The 27,642-nt window shown below is 42.9% G+C and overlaps 1 protein-coding gene across 1 annotated transcript in view; it reads left to right on the forward strand.

Moving 5' to 3' along the window:
• The first annotated feature begins 1,296 nt into the window (after positions 1 to 1,296).
• LOC119657160 (chitin deacetylase 1) overlaps positions 1,297 to 27,642 on the forward strand; it is a 94,554-nt gene continuing 68,208 nt past the window's right edge. Inside the window, exon 1 of the mRNA XM_038063941.1 lies at positions 1,297 to 1,663. Coding sequence (XP_037919869.1) covers positions 1,573 to 1,663 — 91 coding nt within the window. The 5' untranslated portion in view covers positions 1,297 to 1,572. The remainder of the gene's footprint in view (positions 1,664 to 27,642) is intronic.

A 27,642-nucleotide genomic window follows, 5' to 3' on the forward strand; every position in this document is an offset into this window, starting at 1 on the left:
CAAAGGCCGATCATCTCCGCAGATCATGTGTCCCTCACTCTTGTTAAATATTGTCCAGGGTTTATCCCCCAGCAAGAGGAGGGCACTGACAGCTTGCAGGGATCTCTGTATGTGACGGCAATACCGCCAGCCACCAGTGACGAGCTGCGGGAGATCTGCGCTAGAATACTAGATAACAAAGCTCTGGGTCTTGATGGTGTGCCGAACAGCGCTTGCCGTGAAATCCAGGCTGGACATGTTCACTGAGTTGTTCGAAGCGTGCATCTCCAGCATCATGGAAGTGACAGAAGTTAGTACTACTGCCTAAGGCTGGTAAGCTTCCAGGTGAGCCAACCTCCTACAGATACACTGAGGGGAAAATGGTAGAGTGTGTAATCTACAATATATTACACCCGGATGTTGAGGGTCAGGGAGGCCTCTCAGATCGACTGTATGGGTTCCGTAAAACCACATCAACCACTGATGCCATCAAAATGGTTAGTGGCTTGGCTGAAGATGCAATCCACGGAAAAGTACTAGTAAATATTGGGTTGTGGTGACTCTAGATATGAGAAATTCATTCAAGTCGGCCAATTGGAACCCAATACGGGATCTCTGGCGAAGATTGGTATTCCCGCGCTATCTTGTAGCTATTGCCAACAGCCATTGACAAGAATGGAGGCTTTGGTATAACACTGATGATGGACCCCAGGAGTACATTGTCTCTACGGGTGTTCCACAAAGCTCCGTTCCGGAAAGGCATTGCAGGTCACATTTAACACTAATAAACTGAGTGCAGTTTTCAGAAGAACAGTCCTAAGGGTATGCAGGACTATCTCAGATGATGCAACATTCGCCATCTCGGCATGATGCCCATTGACATCTTGGCAGATGAGATGACGAACATATACAATGCGAAGTCTGTATCCCCTTTATCGCAGAGATATGTAAGTAGATGGCAAGAGCGTTGGGAACGCTCGGGAAAGGGTCGGTGGTGGTTTTAGTGTCTTTAAAGATTTCCACCTCCTAAAAAAAACGGACAGACAAAACCTTAAAATTGCAGCTGCTAAAATCTTTAAAAATCTAGTCACAGCTAATCTCTAATGTGAATCAAAAAATCTGTACGGCTTTCTGAATGCTCCACTCCAGACACCACTATCGTGGACTCCAAGAAAAGCTTACCAACCACTGCTTCAAGTGATAAATCTGCATAAGCTCAGTGGACCTATGGTATACCTGTTGGTAGAGGTGCGTTCTGTGGTACGTAAAGGTAAGCCAAGTGCCACGATTGCAGATACGAATTTCACTGAATGTGATCGCAGCAAGCTGGCCTGATCAGTCGTTGGTGTTGTGTGATCCGAAGAAGTCTTTCGCGAAATTCGAGATCAATCCAAGACGTACCATCGACCAAGTTTTACTCGTAGATACTTACTCGTAGATACTTATCTCCAAGAACGAAGAAATCGAAAGCGTGGAGTATCTTACGCGAGTTTCATTAAATCTATCCGGTTTCAAGTGATATTTGTTCAATAATTAGCAGAGATTAGTGGGTATTTTCGGAGATAGTTGGTGATTAGCGCTCGATTATCCAAGATGTGCACCGAAGGTGTACAACAGCGGAAAAACCGTGCACTCGTTATTGGATTACTTTTCACAGTAATTAGTCTGTTCGCCACCGCTCATGGTAATTTTTTTGGACTTTCCTTTTCATCTGACATTTTTTCTCTTCGATTGAAAATTAATATCGACCTCATCTATAATTTTATTACAACATCACAAAATGATCAAGACATGGAGAATGATGCAAAAAAGTGTGTGCATGATTGATGTGTTTTTATCACCTTTAAAAACGTAACGCTATCACCACTCGATGGCCAGATAGTTCCCCGATACTCGTGGATCTGGAGAAATTGTTATTTTTCTCGTAAAAGATTGTTTTGATTAGCCATCGCATTATGAAGAATGTTCGGTCATTAGCAGCCATCCGACTAGCCATCGCCTCCTTTATGTCGGCGGCAGCCTCACTTGGATAATTATGTGGAAAGTGAAATTTTTGAGGGAAAAAGATACACATCGACCAGTTCGCCCGATGAAAATGGTATTATATAAGTTGATTTAATTACGAGATTATGATAATGCCCTCATCATCGTCGCCGCCGGATCCCATGGAAAACACAATACCTGTTTAGTGCCTGCTTGTTTCGCGGAATTTTTATTGATATTGACAAAGTGATGGATTCATATTGACTTTTGGGGGAAGAAGACGCAGAAATGTCGAGTTATGTAAAATTATTTATTGACGAAAGTACAGGCATAATACGCTGGCGAAATTTTCTGCTTCTTTAGTAACAATTAAAGTTTCGATCGGTAGCATATCCTCAGAGGGATGATATAAGTGTGATTATGGTTACCAAGTCAAATAGACCAGTGTAAAAATGTTACTCTTTATAACTACGAATTGTATTTACTTTCACAGCAAACTGTGTTCTCTACAACGGTTGGCATGACCTTCCCATTCTGCATTGAACTTTCTTCCTTACAATATGGACTCCAAAACAGAGTCGGAAAAGCTATTGCCTTACTTCAAATATCGTTCCTAGAAGCTGAGCAGATGAAAATTTCCTCCCTCTTCATTTTTTCTGAGGACTTTTACCAACGACTCTGAATGTATGGAGGAAAGAAAACCAAGAAACGCAGTCATACATCATCACACTATTCCTATCTGCAGTAATTCTGCTAATCAATCTGATCGAGCAATTTAAATGATACATTTTACATCTGAATACATTCTGCATAGCTCCCCTTAGTGGCTTTTCGGAAGTCCGCAGTCACATCGGCTTATTTCGACCTCCTCCTCTTATGGAGACAGTGGTCCTCATTCGCTAGAAAGTCTAAGAGAATCATTCCCGCGATGACACATGGTGTCTTATCCAATGTTGTCCTATATACGCTGCATATCCTCAGTGCGATTGGCGGGTTTATCGAACTCCCCTTCTTTGGTAAGCAGCCGGTGACTAAATTTTGGCCTCCCCAATATTAGGTATCATCCATGGTCAAGACGAACAAGCCTTTGTCATCTTTTCTCGCGCATAGTCAAAGTGCCCCTTCAGGATGAACTAGGAACGGGTCATTTTCCTCTGGTGTCTAAGGATCGATTTTGAAGCAACTTCGTGATAACCAGTATTTGATAGTATTGTTTTTCCTACGATTGGTAATCTGTTTTTCCTCTGTCAGGTCCAGACAAACCATTTGTAACTATGTTTGGATCATGTCGTACCAAATGTAAGTTTCGATTATTCGAGCTAAGTAACCAGAGGCACCCAGTTTAGCCAATATGCCCTTAATTTACCCCATTTCACTGGTACTCCCGACATCAAGCGTCCCCATCGCTCAGCACTTACCAACAGGAGATGCCTGCGGAGTTGGATTGCATCGACCATAGAACGTGCTCGCCGAGACCCATACTACTGATCTGATAGATCACCCGTTGGCTGCGACGAACGGAAGCTATTTGTTGTATACCCCTCTTTTCCCCATAGTGTCTAGAAAACAGTTAATATGAAGAGAGTGTGCCATGTGGTTATTGGGCTTCGGTAACAGAACTAATTTCCGCCTGAAAGGGAAACAGTCCCTCCACCATATACGATTTAAATGTGCTTGTAAACCATGTGGCCTAATTTTAGCTGTCAACTTCAGGACTTTGTTCGAGCTCCGGAATGTGTCTTCTTCTTGAAATCTCCAGTGGAGCAGGCACCTATCCTGTTTTTCCACTTCTGTTACGCATTCTATCGTCCCCTCTTCCATTTCCAAACAGAAAAGATGGACTCGTGATCACTGTAGTGTAGTGTAGTATTCACTAACCCGTTAAACCGTCCCTCTGGCCAACGACATACTGAAGTAAGTTGGATCTATGATCGAGCCTTGAAGCCTTGAAAGGAGGGCACGCGTCCAACTTTGGATAGAACAATGTCCAGCCCCTCAAGTTCCGTAATTTTGATAAATTCCGAATGGTTTGTGAGAGCAGCACTTCATATGTATCAAGTTTAAGTATTAAGTCCAAAATATAAAATCGCTTTTTATATGCGGTAAATTTGCCACTGCCTGCAATTTGCCGGTCATCCATTCCCTCTCTTTCCGCTTTCGTGCTTTCACTTCTGCTTGCTCAACTAGCATCTTTTCTACCTAAACGCGAAAGCAGTTTACTGATTTCTCGATGAATTTATTTAGTTCCAACATCAGATCCCCTTTCTGCGTTCGCCCAAGTCTGCCTGTTCTGGATCCGTTTTCACTTTCCGAAGAATATGGCCGTAACTTGGAGGAGGCGGCATTCTACAACTGGTGTTCTTTGAGATCCACGGATCGATGACAGCCAGAAATCGAAAATTTGCTGCAGTGTCATCTGCCCTCTGTGGTTCTGAGTGCTGGTTGACTTTCAAAGATAATGAAATGTACTTCGTGGTAATGGATACAAAGATGTTGTTTTGGAACGCTGGCATAACACGCCATGATCAAATCCGAAATCAGGACTTCCATGACCGATAAACTCGATAAGTCGTCTTCAATGTTATGAACATGCAATCTGCGCTGACGAGAACTGGCTTGCTATGATAATAAGCATAAGTGTCGAAGTCGAAGGGAAACGACAAAGAGGTCAACCGAAAAAACAATAGCTTGATACGCTAGGTGGTGACTTGGGACGTCCCCTGATAACCAGTTCCTAGCAGAAATTTGACTATGGAATTTCGGTGCAGGTTAAGAAACATCATATTTGAAATCTCCAATGTAGACAAGAAGGATGTTTTCCATGGGCAACTTCACGAAGCTCGGGAAGCTCCCCAAAGGTCACATTGAGAGTCGTGATGGGTGATCTGACTACCAAAGTGGGTTCTGACAATTCCTTAGCATGTGACAGGAAGGCACTATTTCATTGGTTGGAAAGACAAGCGCCACCTCAAATTTTTACGATTTTGTTACCGCGTATCGTATCACAAAGGAACTTGTCAGTGATTCCAAGCCTTTCGATGGCCCTTTAAAGACGTTAAAGACAGGCTTGCCACCCACTACAATGAGCAACACAAGAGTTGGTAGAGGTACTTCAGCGCAATTGTATATTATTTAAAGTACGGTAAAATCCCCCTCCCCTTTTGGGGGTGATTTGACAAGATTGCTTCGTACACGACCATGCAAAGCATCATGCCAGGAATATATAGACCCCACCAGAAACTGTTGTCTGTAGCATTGATAATCTCGGTAGCGTTTCTACTTTTACTTGGCCGTAAATCCAAGAAATGGAGGATCTTTTCCAAGCAGTAGAAGAAGGATATTATGGGTAAAATTCCGAAGGCCATTTACCTTAAACGCAACTATTGAAGGTAGATTTGTAGGATCCATTGTGTTGCAAAGATAATAGCTAAAACAATCCTAGAGCGCAGCGAAGAACACTTCGATAGCTAAATCAATTGGAAGCAATCTACTTGCTCTCTCCATTAACGGTATTCATACCCCTCGGAAAATTGTGAAGCAGTGCACGGAGACCAGATTTCCCACTATCCACATTGATTTTGAGAAGGCTCTCCGCAGTGTCAATTAAACCCTATTTCCTTCATCGAAGAAGTATTCCAGAGAAATTAGTAATTAATATCAGTCCTACGGGTATATATAATATGGTTAATATTATCCCCTGAAGGAGGCATAACAGATCAGCCACTCAGACGCATCATTAACGCGTTGGCCACTTTGAGATACTGGATTTCATTGCACAACACTTGCTTAAAGGAGAACCGCAGTTCTAGCAATCAAGTCTTTAATAGACCCATTGCACCCATTGCACCCATTTTGTATGGTATAGTCAACTTCACTACTGTCACCCTTTCTTAAGATATAACCTATCCACGTGTGTGGTGAGGGAGAAGCTACAGCTTCTGGGCACTCAGACTGCGTTGGCCTATTGTACTGGCCATGAGTATCTAACCCTTTCACAGTTGATGTTTTCCGTTCGATATGGCCAAGGAACTTCGATGTTAAGACCCAGTTACCTTACCTTCCTTACCTACCTACCTTATTAACTGTGCTCCTACAAATGTGCAATAAGACCCATCTCACAATATATATATGATTGCCATAGACCCCTTATACATGACATAACGCGTCAATCACTACCACAAGCTATCGTTGTTGATTTTCATAATTCTGGGGCGACCCTTTCGGTGGCTATCTTGGGATATTCGAGTCCACTGCATGGCATAACCGGGAATGGAGTTGTCGTCCTTTCTATTCCGCCATCTATTGTCAGTTCTGTTTTCTTAACAACTGACCACGTACTTCAATAGTTATTTTATTAGACAAAAACTTCCCGATGGCACGAGGCAGACATGAACTGATGAAAGTTTGGTCTTTTGGAGTAAAACTGGTCGTCGCTCTTGATGCATATACCCATATGGTAGTACAGAGGAACCGCTCCAACTTAATGTTAATGTTGAGATAGGAAGAACAAATAAAAAAAGTGCGATGAACAACCAAACCGAGAACCTTGGCTTTGTTGGCGTTTATTTTCAGTCCGACTCTGCGTGCCTTCCTGGTAAATCCAGAGTTATTTAGACCATGATTCGGGGCGACAATAAACAATCATGGGGTTAGTAGAGTCCTGACCACGTCATCCAACCAAAGCCGAATTCTACAAAAGGAACTTACTAATCAGTTGATGTTTGGAGCGGTTCTCGGTGGCAGTGCCCCTGCGATTAGTCCATGGAAGAATTGTTGGTTTCAGCACCAATGCGTCGGTATTCGGGACGGTTTTCTGTCGTCGTCTCCTTCCGCTGTCGGTAAAAGTTGTTGTCGATGGTCGTCGCGTGGCTCTCTTCGCAGTTCGTCTAAAAACAAGGAAGACAGCAGCACGTCGAAGGCTGCCCAATGGCGGTGAAAGGACCGCTGTAGGAGGGAGCGTTCCGAACCTTCGAAGTATGGCGTGTAATCTTGTTATGCCAATAGATAGCGCCAGTCGCCACAGATATTTTAGGAAGTGGTCAATCGGAGAGAAAGGACAAATATGGTTTGATGATAAAATCCGGCTCAATAGGTTACGGTGGGCGATTCACTTAATCCGTATGGATGAGGATGATCCAGTCTATAAGGGTAATATCTATAGTAGAAAAAGAAGAGGCGTAGCCCAGGACGCCAGACAGCTTTTAGGGATATCGAATTGGTGGACCTCGGCGCAAAACCGAGATGTCTGGAGTTCCATATTAAGGCAGGCTTAGACCGGATACCGGTTGTTGCGCCGTTGATAATGATAATTTTTTTCTGTAATACAACAAAACAAATATTAATAAGAATAATATAGCTACTAGATAATAACAGGTTCGACTGGTTTAGAAATTTTTTTTTCCAGGGATGTCAGGGCAGACCTTCGGGCTACAATTGGTCCAACTGCCGTTACAGTGGTTACTGTAGCGTGTAGCGACTACAAAGTGTTGTGACGTTTACCAAAACCAATCACTCACTATATTCCACGAGACTGATATCTGGTGACTAAGGCACCAATTTGGAAAATCGGCTTTGCACCAATCCTAAGTCACTTCTACCTTATGACCCGGACCTGAATCTTATTGCAACGTCCAATTCACATCGGTTAACCATTGACGACCGGAAAGAAGTACCACCGTCTACAAAATATTGCAGCGGTAAATTTCTTGGTTGATTTTGACCCCCTTATCGACTAGGAGTGTCTCGTGTGAATTCCAATCTAGAGCATGACCGATTACGAATTTTGGTATGGATTACCGAGGAGCTAGGAGCCTTTACGGACCCGATACTGCCTTCTTGATGATGATCGGCAAACAGTTTCCCATCAGTTAAGAGAGTGTAAGACATATGTAGAGCTCATTTACTAAGGGAATAAAAGGTAATGTGCCCAGTTAGGGCTATTGCTTGTAGGATGAAGTACGAAGTCCTGAGAGATTTTATTGAACAATCCAATATCGGAGTTTGTAGTCTATATGGCCATTATAGTGAGCTCCTGCTTTTATAGCCTAACGTCTCCCATTTGTAATGAATACGATGGTCGTTGTACTCATCTTACGCACTTTCATTTATCAACTGCATCATTCCTGATCATTACAGTTGAAGGTATTTTACCATCATTAAGGTTCGTTCGAATGATGGATAGAATCTGTAATCTTAAAATTTTCAGTGGACACAAGAATTGCCTTTCATTATCTTGAACGGTTCGGGAGACCAAATGAGTTAATGGCATTTGCTAGTCAAGGACCCGTATGTCAACATATGATAAGTGTTAGACCTCACGACAGTGCAAGAAAGAATTTCAGGAGAAAAACTTCCTTTCTGAGCATTGCGACTGGGTCAACGCGAATAACTGTCGAAACATCATCTTTGGTTAACATTGCAAATAAGTCAAGGAAAGACAGAAGCAATATACCTATTACTTCCAAGTGACACGAATGCGCTAGACGACAAACTGAGATAATTATTGCCTAGCGAACCTGGTACCCATAAAATGAGGAACCATTGGTTCAGATCTTGGACTTTGCTGGTGCACTGTTCCCTCGCCTTACTTAAAGGAGTGTTAAGTACAAGTCTCGCAGAATTTTACTAACACTGAGAGTACATCTACCATTGCACCAGATACTAGTAGGTAAAACCACTGAGTATATATAAATACCTTCCAGCTTCATTCTTAAAATGGAAGCTGCTCGCTCAATCAACGAAAGAATTCACGATTTCTTAATAATGTCAAATGTAAATTTCGAACTCATTTCTACTCAGCCCTGAAGTGGTTGAGCAAATCAGTATTCCAAGACCTGCAACTTCACACATTCCTTCTACTCCGGTAGGTGGCTAGGTGTGCAATAGGTGTACTGGGGGGTTTGTTTTCCTCCCACGGCCGAATGTCACGGTATGCCAGCTCCGCTACGCCAGCCCAAACTTCCAACGAAGTTCACCGTCACATACTATACTTCTTAGATATTGCAGACATTCATTCAGACATTACCACGGCGATGGCGAATTAAAGATTCAGATCATGATTTTGTTTCAATTTATATTCCGGTTTATTTGATTGTTTGCTGGTTGACAATGAGCGAGGCCAACAAGCACCGCCGGGAGCGAAACGTGCACGCGGAGAACTAGCCTGGCTTATGGCTCTTGGCATTTCTAATAAGTACCTACGAATGTCAGTCTATCTTCTGCACAGTTTCTCCAGGTAATCCAGTCGACTTACCTGGGCTGGCAGCGCTGACGACAATGGTAATGATGATGACAACGAATTACCGGTACATATGTGTACAGGTACCGGAGGTGTGGTTGGGACTCTTGTTAATAAACCAACAATGCACAGTCATCAGCGTTTCTGATGGCGTCTTACATAAAACTCTGCATAATCGATTTCTAAGCACAAGAATTTGATGGCATACCCTTGAGTTCATTGATTTCATTACACTTTTAATCCAGTTTGCCGCGGATGCACGTTTCCTAGCATATCCGGCATTTCCACAAAATTGTTATGGTTTTTACAAATCCATAATTTCTCAGCCCCACATGCTTTATTTATGCCACTTTCATTTGCATTTCAAAGAGGATTTGTAAGTAAAAGTTGATTATTATTAGTTGGACTATTATAATCGTAATAGACTTGCCTTTGGAACCGGTGTTGCATGTCGGATGTGGGACCATAAAATAATCTGCTGTGACCGACGCCTTGTTATGAGAAAGCGAAATTTATGTGCAAGTTTTTAAGGAAAGTGATTTATTGTATAGGAACACCGATTTGGTGTTTTACTACATTGATAGGAGTAATCCATGTTTTCCGTGAAAAACATATAAAGGAGGTTTTCTAATGAAACCGAAATGACATCAAATATTTACAGAATGAAAGCTGATTGAGATAAAAAATATTTCATTTTGATTTTGAAGATAGATGAGAAGAGTTGCTTGGGCGGTAAGGACCATACCAATCGTTGCTTCAATATTTATGTATCTCTTGTATGAATAATACTGCAGATAATAGTACAAAGGCGCATGAGATTTGAACCCGTGCTTTTTGTCATTATTTTGGGCGTCACCGTTCCATGTGTCCATTCGATGGTTACAACAAGGCTGGGTATCATAACTATATACATAGTATAGCCATAAGTTCCATCAGTCGATGCGTATAGCGAGAAATGTTAGACCGCCGAAACTGGCAACACTGCACACGAAGAGTACCTAACCATACTCCACTTCCGTCGGAGTTTCAGGTTCTGAAGCTTAGTAGCGCAGGAACGACAACACGATGAAGTTCGTTCGGTAACTACGAAAAAAGAATCGCAATTATTGCGTGGCACCAATGAGGGAATATGCCGAAAAAGATTCATAGTTTGTTAAAAAAAAAAGCTGCTGGTAAACCAACGATATGTTTTTAGGACATTAGCTCGATACCGCCTAACAGCTGATGTAGCTGACAGCCCGCGAGAGGGGCGCCCGAGCTCTGTACGTCGCCTGAATGTCGTGCATGCAGTGCGTGAGCATGTTTGTCGCAATCCTCTCCACAAGCAGAAACAAATGTTGACGGAAATCGGCGTTTCAACTCGAAGTATGAGTCATATTTTACGAGAAGAAGTCGGTGCGTACTGGCGGTGCGTAAGCCATATGTTAACGCCAAAACTGAAGTAAATACGGCGAACTGTGTGCTGCTCTTCTGCAACGATTTCCCGATGAAAAATATCGTAGAAATTTTATTTTCTGATGAAACAATTTTACCATCGAGGAAAAATTCAACCGACAAAATGATCGAGTATATGCTCATACTTGTTTTGAAGCCAAAAAAAAACTGCTCCGCAAGCCCAACCTCATCACCATCCGACTTCTGTCATGGTATGTTAGGTCGTCTCATATCATGAAGTAATTGATACTCATTTTTGGAAGGCCTCTGGACTGCAGCCTTTGTGTTAAGTGAGAGGAGATTGTCTGCGATCGAACTTACACTAATTTGGAGAGTTTGAAGGCCAGCATCGTTCGTCCAGCTCGAGAAATGCTGCTTCATACCGTGCGTGAAGCGATCGATGCACGGCCTCACAGACTTCGGGCCTGTATAGCTGTTTGCGGCGGCCATTTTGAATAATTTTTTTTTTTTCGTTTGAAAGCTCTGTTTCCCCTTGGTTTACTACTTTGAAAGAAATAAAGATTTGTTTGACTGACAGAACGTATGGCTATACTATGTATACTAAAATCGATGAGGCCTATAACTGACGAACTTTTTGAGATATCACCTACTTCAACTTTAGCCATTCTCAAGATAGTATTATAGATATTCTGCTGGGTTTATTTTACTGCTCCACACAAATACCGAACATTATTGACATATAGGCAATATCTATCACAAGTCTCATCAATGAATCTGAAAATAATTTTGTCACATATCCTCAACCTCACTCGATGACAGTTTAGACTCTTTTTATTGTTCGAACGGTTGCTCCTCCTTCCTGAGCGCCATGGCCGATAACTCCTTGATCCTGCAGAAGTATTTTGGTCCAGAAACTTACTGCTTACTGTTTTTCTCTTTGTCAGGTCATTCGCTGCTCAAGACTCCCGTGTTTTGAAATGTAAGGGCAGGCATCATCCACTATAGCCTTGCAATAAATCCATTCGGGTAACCGACGATATCATGAAGTGCAGCAATTACAGAAGTACGACGTTACTGAGTACTATCTATAAGATATTTTCTGCTCTCTTTGCTACAAGTGATGGGAAAACTATTGGAAAATTGCCATCAGTTGCACCATTCTTTTATCGCCCTCAAGGTCGCCTTGCGGCCACGCAAGAATTTGGTATCCCAGCGAAACTGTTTTTTTTTTATTTTTTTTTTGTTAAGAATTTGGAAGTTCGCTTCCACTTGATACCAGATAAGACTAACTAGGCTGGCAATATGCGAGGCCAGATAAACACCACCTAACATAAGATTCGGTATAAAAGAAGGAGATGCCTTATTATGCGTCTTCTTTAACTTGGCCCTGGAAAAAGTGATTCGCGATTCAAATGTTAATGCGAGAGGCACGATCCTCTTCAAGGCCACCCATGTACTAGCCTGTGCTGACGATATTGACATTATGGCAAGAGCAACACGCAATGTAAAATCCGCGTTCATCCAGATTGAGAAGGCAGCGCGAAAACTTGGGCTGCACACCAGTGAAAGCTAGACGAATTACATGGTGGCAACGCAACCGCCAAAAACGGGAAAACCAGTAGTATCAAATAGTACCTGTCAAACGAGAGTAACAAAGATAGGAGACTACAACGTTGAGACCATTGATAATTTTTCCTATTATGGTCGAAAATCAGCTACGAGGATGAAATCCGCGCAGGGTTGTTGGCAGCCAAGGGAGCCTATTTCAGCTTACAAAAACTTTTTCGCTCGAAAAGTCCCACCATAGTATAGTCAAAGCTCCTATTGTGAAAGACAATGATCTTGCCAGTCCTCATGTATTCCTCGGAGACCTCGGTCTTTAGTATAACGATGAAATTTATGAGCGATACCAGGGTTGTGGATAAATCCAGCGCAATTTGTTGTCGTGGCGGGTTTGTTAATTCATATGGGGAACGGGAAGTCTATAAGGGCAAAATTTTTAATGGAAAAAAGGATGTGGCAGATCCTGCCTGATTTCGTAGGTCAGGACCACAGATAGTTTTTAAGGATATCGAAGCGGTAGATCTAAAGCATGCCTAGACCAGATATCGGTTGTTGCGCTGTTAATTTGATGACTTTTATGAGCTACATTCCCCCATACTATTTTCATTATCACCTCCAGATTGATTAGTCTACCAAATCTTGAAAACAGTTTTTCTCGATGGTAGTAGAAATGTTTAATGAATCTGACTGATCTGGAAAAAAAGGAAAATCCCCAGAAAGTATATCTGCTTCCTACGTGGACCCTCCTCCCTCTTGCTCTGTTTTTAGATCAACCACTCCGCGAAACTCTCTTTGAGCTATCATGAAACAATCGAAAAACTTCTTAACACCAGACCTTATGCGCGGAATTTTCCTCCCGCAATTACCGTTGACGATCGAAGATGCACAATGTCTTTTCCCCACCATAAAATTTCGAATAATGCGCTGGGAGTTGAATTCGCTGCGTAGAGTCTTCTTGCAGAAACTTTAACAGTGAACTTATTCTAAGGCTTTACATAAAAAATCAAACTAACGGATTTTCACTGACCTCTGCTGGAAAAATTAAAAGCAAAAAAATCTCAAAACTTGTAACAATAGATGTAAGTTTAGGGGTGGAGGAAGAGGGAAAAGAAAAGGCAGGAGTGTAGATTCGGGAAAGTGATGAAATGGAACATCCTGGGCATTTTTGCTTGGCTATTGAGCGTGAGAGTGACAGGGACTATGTAAAGGCAAGAATGATTTTCCTTACCAGACAGTAAAAAGAAGTGTGAAGCGTGTTTTTATTAACTAGACTAGGAAAACAAGTTTCAGCAACATCGAATTGTTTCGCTGCGGAAGGCTTTTTTTGCCGACCACTCGATCGCGTAAGTTTCTGCTTTGTTTGTATATAATCGCTCCGTTGTTTGGAATCCTTGTTGTTGGCAATGTGATTCAGCCCACAATTTGCACATTTAATGCGTTTAGGCTCTTTATCGCTTACCTCCCATTGGGTGTAGTAGTACTCCCCGCTGCAGATCATACATTTAATGGTGAGATGACAATGAGAGGAACCATGTCCATACATTTGGCATCTTCTACACTGGGTGGGACATGCCTTTTGTTGGAGTAAAAGTTCCATTGAGAGAACTCATTTTTGTTTCCGTTTCTATATCGAGAATGTAAGCACTTTTATTTGGAGCTCGATCCTCTCGATTTATTTTTTTCATCTCCAAATATGCAATTTTCAACTCTACCTTTAGATGTTTTTTCAATTGCGATTTAAATACCTTGGGTCGACGCTATCAGCCAATGGAGAACTGCGTTATGAAATTGCTTCACCCATTAACGCAACCAGGATGAAGTGGCTTTCCACAACTACTGTTCTTTGTGATCGGCGTATCAACGAACGTCTCAAATCTAAAATTTACAGCAATGTCGTTCGTCCTATTGCCCTCTCTGGTTCTGAGTGTTGGCCGACTACAAAAGGTAATGAACGGCGCCTTGCGGTAATGGAACATTGCGTTGGACGTGACACGTTTTGATCGCATCCAAAATAAGGATATCCGCGATCGTTATGGGGTTACACCGATCATGGAAAAATTACGAGGGAGGGGTCCTCGATGGTGTGGTCGCGCAATTCGTGCTAACTAAAATTCACTTGATACGATTGGTCTGAACATCTAAGTCGATGATAAACGACCAAAAGGTAGGCCGAAACAACGGGGGCTTGATACGCTGGATGGGGATTTAAAAGCCGCGACATTGCACCCAGATCAGGCATTCGATAGAGCCAAATGGTGAAACCGCTCACGACGAGCCGACCCCGTTTGCGAACTGGACAAAACCTGAAGGAAAGAAAGAGCATATCATAGAATTCTGATAGCAATATTTCAATAGGTCGCAGTTAGTGGTACGCCATTACTTTCTCATAATTTGCAATGTCTTCAAGTACGAGTCTGCACTCAATCGACATTATTTTAATTGAAAATTTTTCAATTTTCAGCTCAGGAAGTAATGCGATTATTGTCTCTCGTCGCAGCTTAGTGAACGTAAATGGTGCCACCTTTATTTTTCTGGCTAGTTGTTCCCTATCGTCTACCACGGGATCAATAACCTGCCCAGCCAAAACTGAAGAGCGATTTTGCGACGCCAAACTGGCGCTTTTGTCCATTTTGGGCATTTTTAATTTGTCCCGAATCAAAACCGGGGATTCCTTTCGGGTCTGTTTCTTACCACTAGCGAGTATTGACACCGTAAATAGCGCTGACAAAATTCAATTCTGGGGTAAACGCACTGACTACCAGGCATCGAATGATGGTTTTTTAAAGAACCTGCAGCCAATTGGTTCCTCTACGTGTCGAGCTCAATTTTCTCCCGTCTCTGTACTTGGACAAAACATTTACGAGCATCAGTCCAAACCTTCGGGCCACAGAGCAAAAGGGACTTGACGGTGGGATCCCCAAAGTTTGCGATCAGCCGATTGAAAGCCGAAACTCCAGCCGCGGCCTTATTCGCTGGTGTTTTGATTTACTCGAAAAAACTCATTTACGTATCGAGCATCAATGCAAGGTACTTAGGTGTTGGTTTTGATCCTATAATCATCTGGACGATCGATACGGAACGCAGAGTCGGGAATCTCTTTTCAGTGAAGATGACTTCTTCGGTTTTCTCCAGCACAAGGCTGAAACCATGAGCCGTCATCGATCTATCTGTCGTATCATATGCCAATCTGGCTTTGCATGTAGTCAACAGTGCATGTGAGAAGTGCCCGAACCCCCGAATTTTCTGGCATTTCGAGTCTTGGCAAACTATTGTAGGGAACGTGTCAGAAATACGGTCCTGGTATCGAACGATGTGCTACCCCGCACGTGATCTCTATCCTCCTCTGGCCTTCCATTGCCCCATAGAGCAAGAAACGGTCTCTCAAATAATCCCCTCAATATGGGATTGGATCGTAGGGTTGATCGACTTTTCTGACGATCATGAAGGGCTGGTATGCTCTCCCCACGGTTACCTCTAAATTACTCCTTCTCTCCACAAATCTCGAACAGTATAAAAATATATAGTGCGTAGACGCCGTAACATATCTCTATATGAGCTATCCCACGGGCTTAATTCCGCTCTGCGCAAAAGTTTTTCCTCCCAGAAAACACCTTATTCCTTCATCTGTGGTTGGCGTTTTCAACTCCCCCTTGCTACTTTGAATATTATTTAACTCATTTTCGCTGGTGAATTCAACGTGTAAATTAGGCGCTCTGGTATTTACCTCTCTCTTGTGTCGTTAACTAGGTTGTCAAATATATTCTCAGATTCCAAAAAAGTGAGGCTTAGTAGAGCATAGCTACTCCACATGTACATACCCCCTTGGCGGGACCTACCGTTTCAAGCAATGTTGTATCTTTAGGTGGCTGTATACCCATGAAGCCGCTCTGTCATTTCAATCTCTGGCGCATAAATTACCGCCAATATATAGTTACTTATATTAGAAATTTTCACTCTCAATTCGTACCTTAATCGGCCAGGTACTGGTTCCTTTGAATTATCTACATTTTCTAAGTTCCCCACATTTGCCACTACCACCAATATGCCTCTTATTCAGTCGGTTCTTTTCTTCACAGACTCTGCTCTGGTAGTCCCCTTTGGACTTCTTGGCAATACGCTCTTTTTGCCTACATCTTCTCCATTGGAAGCATAAATCAGTATCGTTTGTATATGATTTCTAAATGTTCTCATACATTAGTCATTTGAAGCATCTCTTCAGTAAGGAACCAGTATGTTCTCTCAGTCGGTAGATATCCAATTCAAAACGATTTTTCACGGAGGCCAATAACTTCTGCAATACCCACAATGGTCATTTCTGTTACTTTACGAAAAACTATTCTTCCAGTTTTTACAGTTTCAACTGTTCCCTCGAGGCAATGCAAATGCCGGCTCAAGACGTAACTTACTTGAGCACTGACTGCTCTGTGCGTAAACGCATTCACCTACCCTACTCCCAAAAAAAAAAAAAAAAAAACTGACTGCTCTCTTGTCTCAGGTCTTATTTTTTTCTCCAAATATATCCATTTAGGATATCAAATGAAAGGTGTCGATTGGCAGTTTTAGTTTTCATACCCGCCTTGATTGGCACTCTTAGTTTTGATCCCACTCTCAATTGACACTCTTAGTTTTAACAACTGCGAGGGAAAGCCTTGTGGCATCAAAAAAATCCAACAGATTAATATAAAATAGCCGCAAATACGCTGGTAATTGTAGACGTTCTATGTATCTTTTCCCTTATATGAATTCCAATTACTATGCGACTCTATGTCACTGGTAACCAAAAGACCCCAATCAGCGTCCTCTTGTAGAGCCTCCCTAAATTGCTATGCTCGTTCTCGACCTCCCTGTCAATCTTGTTTAAGCAAATGTGGTGCATGCTATAGATCCTAACTTCCACCGAGCTCTAAGGCTAACTTCCACCTAAATGGAAACGAACCAGAACTAGGAACAATCAACAGAAAATCCCAAGAAGAGAATGCACACAGTCCAAACTCTCCAAATGGACCTTGGTAACCAAAAGGGAAGGATTTGCATATTTTACTGGATCTTGAAAACAAAAGCCCGGAAGCAGGAAGCTAACATTCAACTTCTTCCCCATGTGGTTAAGTAAAATATAAAATTTCATTTAACTAAAAACGAATCAAAGTTGTAATTTGCAATTTTAGTTGTTCCATGCTAACTGCAGTCCTGATATTTGCTTCCTTCTGCTTGATTGGGGCTGACATGGAATTTATCAAGTTTCAGTTCGTTTGCATGAAAATTAGCTTCAGGCATTTCGTATTTCATATCAAATGGATTTCTGTATGAAATATTTATCTCTGCAGAATTGTGCTACATGTACGAGGGGATGTGAAGATTTTAAACTATTTTCCTGGAGTAAATATGAAAGCTACAATTCACGAACTTACTCCACAAACTTTAAATTCTTCAGTAGAACCTTTTTGTCAGATTTGATTAGGACTTCCTCGCACACCTTTAGATTGAATAAACTGCAACAGTGCTGAACAGAAATGATTTTTTTCCAAGTTCAGATACAGTAGAAAAAACTTTTAGTTTTCATAAAGTTCCCACCTAGGAAATCCCCGTCCCAGCTAGGAAGCCATTTTATAGCTGCACCTGCATTTACTGCATATCTGCTGCTTCAACTTGTACTGAAATCTTGGGAATCCCAGACCTTCCCCAGAGAGTGGAAGAAGCGGATAATCATTAAGATTCCAAAAGGCACCAATTTTGAATGTGTCAGTTGGAGGGGTGTCTGAGTGGTCCCTGCAGTCTCAAAAATAATCGCCAAGATAATCCTGGAACGTATCAAAGAACATATCGACAGCTTGATCGACACAGTGCAGGCTAACTTCCACTCCGGATCCTCCTGCATTGACCACGTCAACACCCTATACCTTCGCTGCACCTGCTCTTCATCGCTTTTGGGAAAGCTTTCGATAGCGTGTAGCAGGTAGTGTATCTGGAGTGCCCTAAGTAGGGGGGGGGGGCATTCCGGAGAAACTAATAACTATTGTCATGTCACGTGCTGCAACAAAGTAAACTCTCGGAGGATTTTAAGATTCAAAGCGGAGTCCGCCTAGGTTGCACCTTGTCACCGATATTATTTCGTCTTGATAACAGTGACGTTGTTCATACTGCCCTGTCCGGAGGGCGCGGATGACATCTTTCCTCAAACACCTCGACTACATTGGTCACACCTGATTGCTCTCACACCGGGTCATATACCTTGGCCACATGCTTTGGATTTGGAAAGAGAGGGAACTAAAGTTTGATTGAAGATAAGCAGCAACAAAACCAAGGTTTTCAGTGTGACGGGCCATTGGCTATCTGCATTATTGGGTAGAACATCGAAAGCGCTGATCAATTTGTATATCTAAAAAGCGGGGTTTCTGCCGACGGTGGCACCGAACTAAATATTTCCTGACGCATTATCAGCGGTAGATTCGCTTTCGCTGCCCTGACTAGGATCTGGTAATGCAGTTATCTCAACAATAAAATCAAGTTGAGACCGTTCTGCGCTTGTTTTCTTTCTGTGTTGTTATATGGGAGTAGGACGTGGAAGGTGAGCTCCACTGTCACTCAAAATCTCAAAGCTTTCGTCAATACTTGTCTGCATCGTATCATCAGAGTACGCTGGCCTGACACTATCTCAAACGAACAGTTTGGTCGGCGTATAGACTTGGCACTCTTATACGATGTGAAACAAGACGGAAGTGGCAGTGGATAGGTCACAGATTACGGAGGGACGACAATTGGATTGCGAGCTACACCACACAGTGGAATCCACTCTTTCAAGATGGCCGACAAATAGGTCGTCCCAAGAACACTTGGCGCAGAACAATAGAGGGCGAGTGCGAGCGTGAGAAGTCGTAGAGAGAACTGAAGCGCATTTCCCGTAACCGCGAACGATAGCGCGTAGGTGTAGTTGATGCGCTATACCCTACCAAGTGGTGAAAGGCAACCATATATATCTCTGAAGTGAGTGAAGGTTTGCATGGCAGCTAAATCTCAACCAATTACGAGCGATGCCATGCTAGGCAACACATGGTCACAGAGAAAAATGGAGAGCAGGGCCCGCCTCTTTCAGTGCATGGTTGCGAATGTCCGCACTTCCAAAGCCTTCTGGAAGGCCTTATGTGTTAATTAAGAGAAGGGCCTTTTTTTCACAACGTAACACACCCGAATTTGGAGAAAGGATTGGCAAGAGTTTAAAAATCAAAAGAAGGACGACGACGGCTACGGTTTCGTACCAAGGCAGTGACAACTCATCGGACGCTGCCTCAACTCTGCCCGGGGAGCAGCGTGATCGAAGCGGCTCACAGGCATTATACACCCCATTGAAAGTCGCAAAACACGACCAGCGTGCAAATTATATCCAACGTAAATCTTGGCCGGATCAAGACAATTTTTGTTTAGGGATTGAGGAGTCATACTTAAATGCGCATCCGCTTGATGTCGGACCGGATCAAATGAAGAGCGACTTACTTCCAATCTTTATGGTCCACCCAAATTTGAAGAAAGAGTTGGTAAGAGTTTAAAATTGTGTCTTTTTCATAGCGTTACAGTCAATTTCGAGCTTTGGTTTCCTTCCCTGCCAAGAGCGGAGCCCTACCTTGCCAATCCGTCAGCCTGCTCATCCCCCCTATGTGCCTATGGCGGGAAACGCAAAGGAGGGTGTCCTTGAACATGTCGGCCAGACTGTCTAGCGCGTCTGGAGGATGTCGCCGCTGAGTACAAGGGCTTAATGGCCACTTCACTGTCGATCAGAATGGTTAGTTTACGCTTGGGGTATCGACAGACTTCCAGCATCGCCAGTACTTCTGCTTGGAATACACTGGCGAAACTTGCCAGACCATATGACCCGAATGCTCTGTGTGTATTGGAGAAAACTCCCGCACCGACTCCACAGACCATCTTTGATCCATTAGTGAAGAATACTGTGCCATAACCATGCAACACGCCAACAATCTTCCACTCTGCCCTAGTTGGAAAGTCCACAGCAAAGTTTCTCATGGTGTTCAGCTTGCGTGTAGCATAGCCCATTTGGAATGCCTAAAGGGTGTTACTGTGGAGGTAGGACTTCGCTGTTCAGCATCTGGACTCATATATTCTGACGGCACTGCACGCTACAACGTATTTAATGTTGAAATCTAGGGGTAAGAGATGCACCTTTGCCTTGGTGGTGAATAGCATCAGTTCCGTTTTGGTTAGGTTAATGTCGAGTCGGCATATTGCGGCCCACAGGCACACCTTTCGCAACGCTCCTTCCATTATGGAAACATTCCTGACACTAATATTACCAAGCCATCGGCATATGCTACTACCTTCACCCCAATATTCGTAAAATTTCGTCCATCGCTATTAACCAGAATACAGGAGAGATGGCGCCACCCTGAGGCATGCCTCTGTTCCAAGCTCTATTCAAGTGGTTGCCTCCCAAATGGGGCTGGATTATCCTGGTACTTAGCATGAATATAATCCAATGCGTGAGATACCCCTCCAATCCAATACTGGTACAGGCTTCTTTGATGGCATTGGTAGTAACGTTGTTGAATGCTCCCTCTATATATGCTTGTACTGCAGTAACCGTTCAACCGTGCAAATTACCTCGTGGAGAGCGGTTTCTGCCGATTTGCTTTAAGGTAGGCATCCTGGGACTTAAAGGGAGCTGTTATCTCCATAATCGTCCTTAAGTGGAAGTCCACGACGCGCTCTAACATCTTTAACACGAAAGCGGTGAGACTCATTGGTCGAAAGTCCTTCGCAGGCTCATGGCCACGCCAGTCAGCTTCCAGTTCGCGTCTCCAAGACTATGGTACGTATCCCAAAGAGGTACAGCACCGGCAAATCTCAACAAGCCACGAGACAACCCTTTTCTGCTGTTTCTGTAGCATGACCGGCATTAAGTCATCTGGACCCGGAGATTTATATGCGGAGAAGCTATTTATAGCCCAGTCGATCTTATCCTCAGTAATTATCCATTTGGTAGTCTCACATGGCTGGGGCGGCTGCATACCCTCCAAACAAGGCTCTGCCTCAGAGTCCTCCTTGTTGCCGGGAAATGCCTCTGAACCAGCAGCTCCATGTTTTCACCAGAAGATTCCGTTTAGGAGCCTTCCATTTTTTTAAGGAAGGATGGGCTCCTATGTTCCTTGGACAGAATCTAACTGTGCCCCCCGGATTTTCTGGTGCTTTTGATGTTCTGACAATAGTCCAACCAAGACCGCCTCTTGGCGATCTTAATGTCCGACTTGTATTTCTTCAAACAGTCCTTGTATGGCTGCTAATATTTGTGCCTGCAGCAGATGTTAAAGATTTCCCTGGTCACTTCCTGAGGCTGAAGAGATTTTCATTCCACCACAGTGGCAGGCTCTTCTTGTTGTATTTAGCATGGCACAAGACTTTAAAGGCGGTATGGATTGCCTTTTGCAGAGCCCGGACCTTTGACTCCAGTTCGTGTGTAGTGCAAATCTTGCCAATTTGGGCACCGAAGAGTTTGTTCTTAATTACTTTATCAAGGTGAAGGGTTTGTAGGCCTTCGCGGCGAGATCTAGACTGAAAAGTATCCAACTGTGATCTGATAAGGATCTCTAGTCAAACACCCTACAGTTCTCCATCCTAAGAATCCCATTATCGGTCAATTGGGTGATATCAAGGGCTTCGTCTCAACCGCCACAGTTCTTCGGGCTAGGGAATCGGAAGTTTGGTGGACTGCTCCCGTAAAAGAAAGAATTACCAACCTTTCTGGTTGATTTCCGAGTTGCCCCAAAAGCGTATGTCTTGCATTGGCGTCACAGCCAGTTAACAGGTTGGCCTTCTGTGTTGCTAGGTGTTCGTCCAATCCTGTAATTCTTCTAGCGGAGCTGATCTGTCGTGAGCCATGTAAGCCGAGGAAATATCGACGTTCTATGCTCCTGACTGCGAGAAAAGCGAGCATATTCTTCTTCGCGAGAATACATGCTCTAGGTCTGTCCTGATCAGTGTCCCCTCTCCTGTGGAATGAATTTTAATATTTGCTTTGGAGTCCTTTGATGATTCGGTCGCCAAGACTCCTGTATTAGTGCAATGTCGTTGTCCTCCTCTAGGAGGAAGACAAGCAGATTAGCTGAGGCGCACTTCGAGTGCTCCCGATTTATCTGCGTTTTCCTCAACATGATCAGCTTGCGTGGTTATTTCATCAGTCCCTGTCGGGCCGTCGATCCTCCCTCCAATAACAGCTCGTTGGCGGCGTCGATTGGATCCAGGTCGTTATCCGGTTTTGCAGCGGAACATTCACCATTGAGTTCCTGACTTCGAACCGCACTACCTTTTCCAGTGACTCCAGGCACTCTCTGTTTATACGGAGCCGTTTGTCGGTGGTCCCTCCTCGTTGATAACCACCTAGCCGCTGCTGGGGTTTTGAAGGCTCGTTGATTGGACGAGCTTGTCCTTATCTATGCGAATTTTCGGCAACAAGATGAAAGCGACCGGTCTCCTGGGAATCTCCTCGTAGGGGATAACTTTGAGGTTTAGACCTTCCCAGGCGTCGTTGATCTTAGCGACGCACGAACCGAGAAAGTCCCTGTAGAATTGGTCCTCGCAAGCTAACGTAACGAATCCACGGCCACCTGAGAGGTACGATGGGGCAAGTATAACTGCATCAATGCACACAAAATTAACAAAAAATAAAAAGAAATCTAATTAGATGGCGGACATTGCACCCAATCAATCTCAAATCAACCGTTAGTGCATACTAAGATTTATTATCTACGGTTTGAAATTTTATCTGTGTATTCTTTCCAAATAATGGAGTTATATCTCATTCAATTTACGGAAATTCCGTGCTCTGGCTTTATTTGGAAAAGCTGTATGCCTTTCTCATATACGACACCCCGCAAGAATCAAAATCAATTTACCCCACATCCTGTCTCCAATACAACAAAGCAATACCGAAACAGAATAAATCCGACCGCGAAAATTTGCAATCATAAATCTCCAATAAAATTGCAATTTACTGTACAATAGCACGAATTATAAGGGCTTTCATCATTCAGATTGCAAATGAAACAGGACAACCATACTCGGAACTTTGTTTTCTTTTTATCCTTGATAATATATCTCTAGATTTAATTTGCGTCCTCTACCCCCAACCAGGAGCAATTATTGTCTCCGCCCCGTGCATTTATTATCTGAACAGAGTCGATATTGGTACTTTCATGTCTTTTTTACATGACCGCATTACCGCATACAGCAGCCCTCCCTGGTTGCTTCAACGGGAGCCATAATAAAATTATATAGTAAATTAATGAACACTAAAAACAGCTCCCGAAATACCGTCAATAACTTCCTATATAATAGTCACAAAACACACATAAAAAAGGTTAAATGAAAGTATGCAGACACCATGTTACTACGGTGCTGGGACTATGTACAACAATCCTCACGGTGGCGGTTGGAGTTGTTCGTTGCAGAGGTATTTCCCGTTCTGCAATAAATGCCAGAAAGATAGGAACAATAATAATGATAATAAAAAAATGTTTTTGTTTTCCGCTTTTATGGCGGAGAAGGAATGGGAGTTATTGTAAAGCTCTTTCTAGAGCCTTTACCGCTGCCATTCATAATTGACTCGTAAAATCGATTCAACTCATTCGATTGTTTATAGCGTGGGCCGTAAATTTCCTGGGGGTGCAGTCCTGCCGGCGAACATTTCATTGACAACATTTTGTACAATTTGCCTTCCTTTTAAATTTGGTATATTCCGAAATTCAATGCAAGATATTCATCATACTGCAAGCACTGCACTCTAGGGGCAAGGGACAATTTGGCACACCCACCAAGCTAGCTAAGAGCACCGTTCAGTTCCTGTGAACAACAAACATTTGGATCCCCCAAGAATGAGTATAATTCGCCAACGAACGTTAGATTAGGTTAGGGAAATGGCAGAATCCTAGTTTGAAGCAATGAGACCTTTATAAGCATAACTAAATAATACTATCCGCGGGTACGTCCATGAAGAGAATTTCCTGCCTGCGCCGAGCTTTTCCATATCTAAGGACCCTTTGAAAGTAACCTCGCCCCAAGTATGATGAAGCCGTGTTTTCCTTTTCTTCACAGTATCCCAATTTTTCTAGGTGACAGTGAGAACTACTAACGCATGACTATCTGCGACTTCTGTTCATTTGCCTACCACCTTGCCACCGCGAATAGTCCTAATAGCGGATGACCGAAAACCGGCACTGTTTCCGCCATTTTTGAACTAGACTACTAAGTGTCCAATTCCTTACCAACTATCCTAATATGGAGTTATTTCTTAGTGCTCTTAGTACCGCTTAACTGTGAAGACAGATTCGAAAAGTGCGACTGTGCAAACCTTGCGGAAATGCTTTTAATAAATGGACCACACCCTCGACAGGAATGGACCCTTTAGAGGGACATGTGCACATCACCTTTCTTTTAGAGAATTCAACGATAGACATTTCTCAATGACGGATCTGGGAATCATATCGCCTATGAGCATCAGAGCTGCTGAGTGAATTTAATTCAAACCAATAGCTCTTCCAGAAATTTTTGTTTTAGCCTTAGGCCCGTGGATTGTTACCTACACCTACAATCCCTCTCTGACAATCAGGTGAGAGTGAAGTGAAGCCATTCACAACACAGTTCTCCGTAACACCTATAAGAGGGAAATGGATACCCCAATAACCAAAGCTAACAGATGTCCTGGAGATTAAGCATCAACAAGTGACCTTCACAACCACCTGAAGAGGGTTATCATTGACACAGCTACAAGCATACTTGGCTTCACTCACAAGAAAAGTCAGGGCGAGAAGAATAAAGACAGGACCATAGGAATGACAAAAAAAGGAAATGGGTTAATTGCGTGGAACCGCACAACGTGATAACCGCAATATTGGAAGCAAACGAAATAAATATCGAAAAGGTTTAATGACGACAATCCACTCGTCGACTACTCCTACAAAGTGGGTTCCACTGCATATCATGATCAGCAAGGCATTCATCATTCTTTCTTAAAGTGTGACCTATCCACTGCTACTTCGACCTTCTAATTACCACATCTACCAATACTTGGCCCGTATGCCCATTCAGCTCATCATCCGAAACTTTCTCAAGCTGAGTATACCATGGAGACAGGTGGCGACAGTTCTTAACGAGGGCTTAGAGCCGTCGAGTATCAGTAATATGCTGATCCTATATAACAGTAAAGAAAGAAAATTACCGCAGAACAACTTCGACTTGATTTTAGACAAAACAATGAAAGCAAATTTAGCACTGTTGATGCTTCGGCGACATAAAGGTCGGTATCACCGTCGAGAGAAAGTGTGCTACTAAGTTAGATATGTAACTAGATCGATATTCTGACCGTTAATGTAGACAGGAAGAGTGCGATAACCGGTCAGTCTGAGAACCTTAATTTTATTGGTGTTCATCTCCAGTCCGATTCTACTTGCCTTTGCTTCGAAATCCAAAGCCATTTCACCAAGGTCCTTGACTCGGTGATAGAGTAGGCAGATGTCATCAGAGTAGTCGAGGTATTTGGAGAAAGATATAATGGTCCATTAAAGTCCGCTCCTTCTACGTAGAGTATTCCATGTACACTCCCATAGCACGTTATCGGTAGTCTCCTCAAATTCGATGAAGAGCAGGTAAAGCGAAGATATGAACTGCATACAACTCCAAAATCATGCGTAGTTTGTTGATATGGTCAATGAAGGAGGATCCAGAGCTCAACCAAGCCTACTCTCTGTCGAAAAGTAATGTTCTTAAAACGTTCCAGGATAATTTTAGTTATAATATTTACGACGCTAGGGAGAATAGAAATAGTTCTCACCCAAAACAAGTTCCTTTCTAGGGAATCCTGCAGATCACCCTTTTTCATTTTCGGCTCTATAGAGATAGCAGGGGAAAGGGTAACAAAGCTGGTAGTGCCGATGAGACAGGCCCAAAGCTATTTTCCTACATAAGTTGATTGTTATGATATAGACTCCAGAAAGGATACCCGACGACTGGCAAAAAATCATAGTACGCTTGTTATATAAGGATGGCGATAGACTCCTCTGTGACAATTACATTGCCGTGTCTATCATGCATCCTGGGAAAAATAAGGAAAGGAACATTGATGAATACCAAGGTGACTTCATGACAAAACTGACCATGCACACAGCAACAGCACAGAACTTCAACACAAACTCGGGTCTGAAGCGAGCAAATGGACTTACGTCCACTATCTTCAATGCAGTTCCGGAATATGTCATAGGAAGAATTCCTATGGAGACAAAAGGGACACTACTATTAAAATCAAGCCAGCTAGTAGCATATGTGGATGACATTAACATCATGACACGCTCAATACTCGAAGCGAGAACAAATTTGTGTCGGAATACGACCTCTAAACTATAATTTTATACACCAAAAAAAACCAAAACGATTAATTCTAGCAAAAAGGTAGGATCATGCTCTATATAAGAGCCTACATTGCTTGCCTTCATTTCATGATTTTGGGATGAACTTAAGGGGGGCTTTACGGTTAATTATTAAAGATTATAGTAATAGGCTATTATTAACTTTATTTGAACATATATCGGTATGGAAGGTATTTCGGAAGCTAGGTACGATATAATGGAAGCCCCTGATTTTTTTCAGATTCTTGGGTTGGATAGTTTCTGAGAATGGGTCCGTTAAACAAATGATCAATTTTGGCCTCCGGCACTTCCCACCTTTCTAATAAATGTCAAATCTAAGACCGGTTTCTAAAAGTACTAACCGAGATCTTTCATTTGATACCTCACATGATGACATTTGTTGGAAAAAAAATGTACACCCCCCTCTTGAATGGGGATCCCTCCCTCACCCTTAAATTCTATGTACAATTGGCAGAGTATACATTTTAGGAATCCCGATTTCCTAATTTTGTACAGGTAAGCCTAACACCACCCCCGCCCTCACTTAGAAGCTGTGGCAGGAAATAGTCAATCTCACTATGCTTTCGTTTCAACCATGCACTTATGTTGCCTATGTGCCGTGCAGCCCATCCATTAGAGTCCAATAGAGTAGGTTCAGAAGCAGTGCGATAGGTAGACAACACTCGCTTAATATTTGTAAGAGATAGTCCAACACGTGGGACGAACTATCTAGTGGGCCCAGTATGTCTTTTCATCTTACCGAATTAAAGGCATTTCCGACATCAAGCGTTGCAAAGACTACCACCCGTTTAGATTGGCCACTATGCGCCTCAGCTTCATAAAGTATATACATGACTTGAATGATAGCCTTCACCGTAAATTTCCCTATTCTAAAACCGATTTGGAGATAAGTTCTCAGGAGTACGTGTCACTTCAGTGAGTCTACTTTCCCGGCCATGTCAAGCATACAACGTAGTCGGTATGCAGTCGATAGCTAAGGGTCTCCTTTTCCTTTGCTATTCAGTGCTAGCCTCGCCACCTTCCAGGGCAAGGAAAAACTCCCTTTTTCAAGCTAACGTCGAA

This window comes from Hermetia illucens, chromosome 5, assembly GCF_905115235.1.
Source record: "Hermetia illucens chromosome 5, iHerIll2.2.curated.20191125, whole genome shotgun sequence".
Classification (NCBI taxonomy): Eukaryota; Metazoa; Arthropoda; class Insecta; order Diptera; family Stratiomyidae; genus Hermetia; species Hermetia illucens.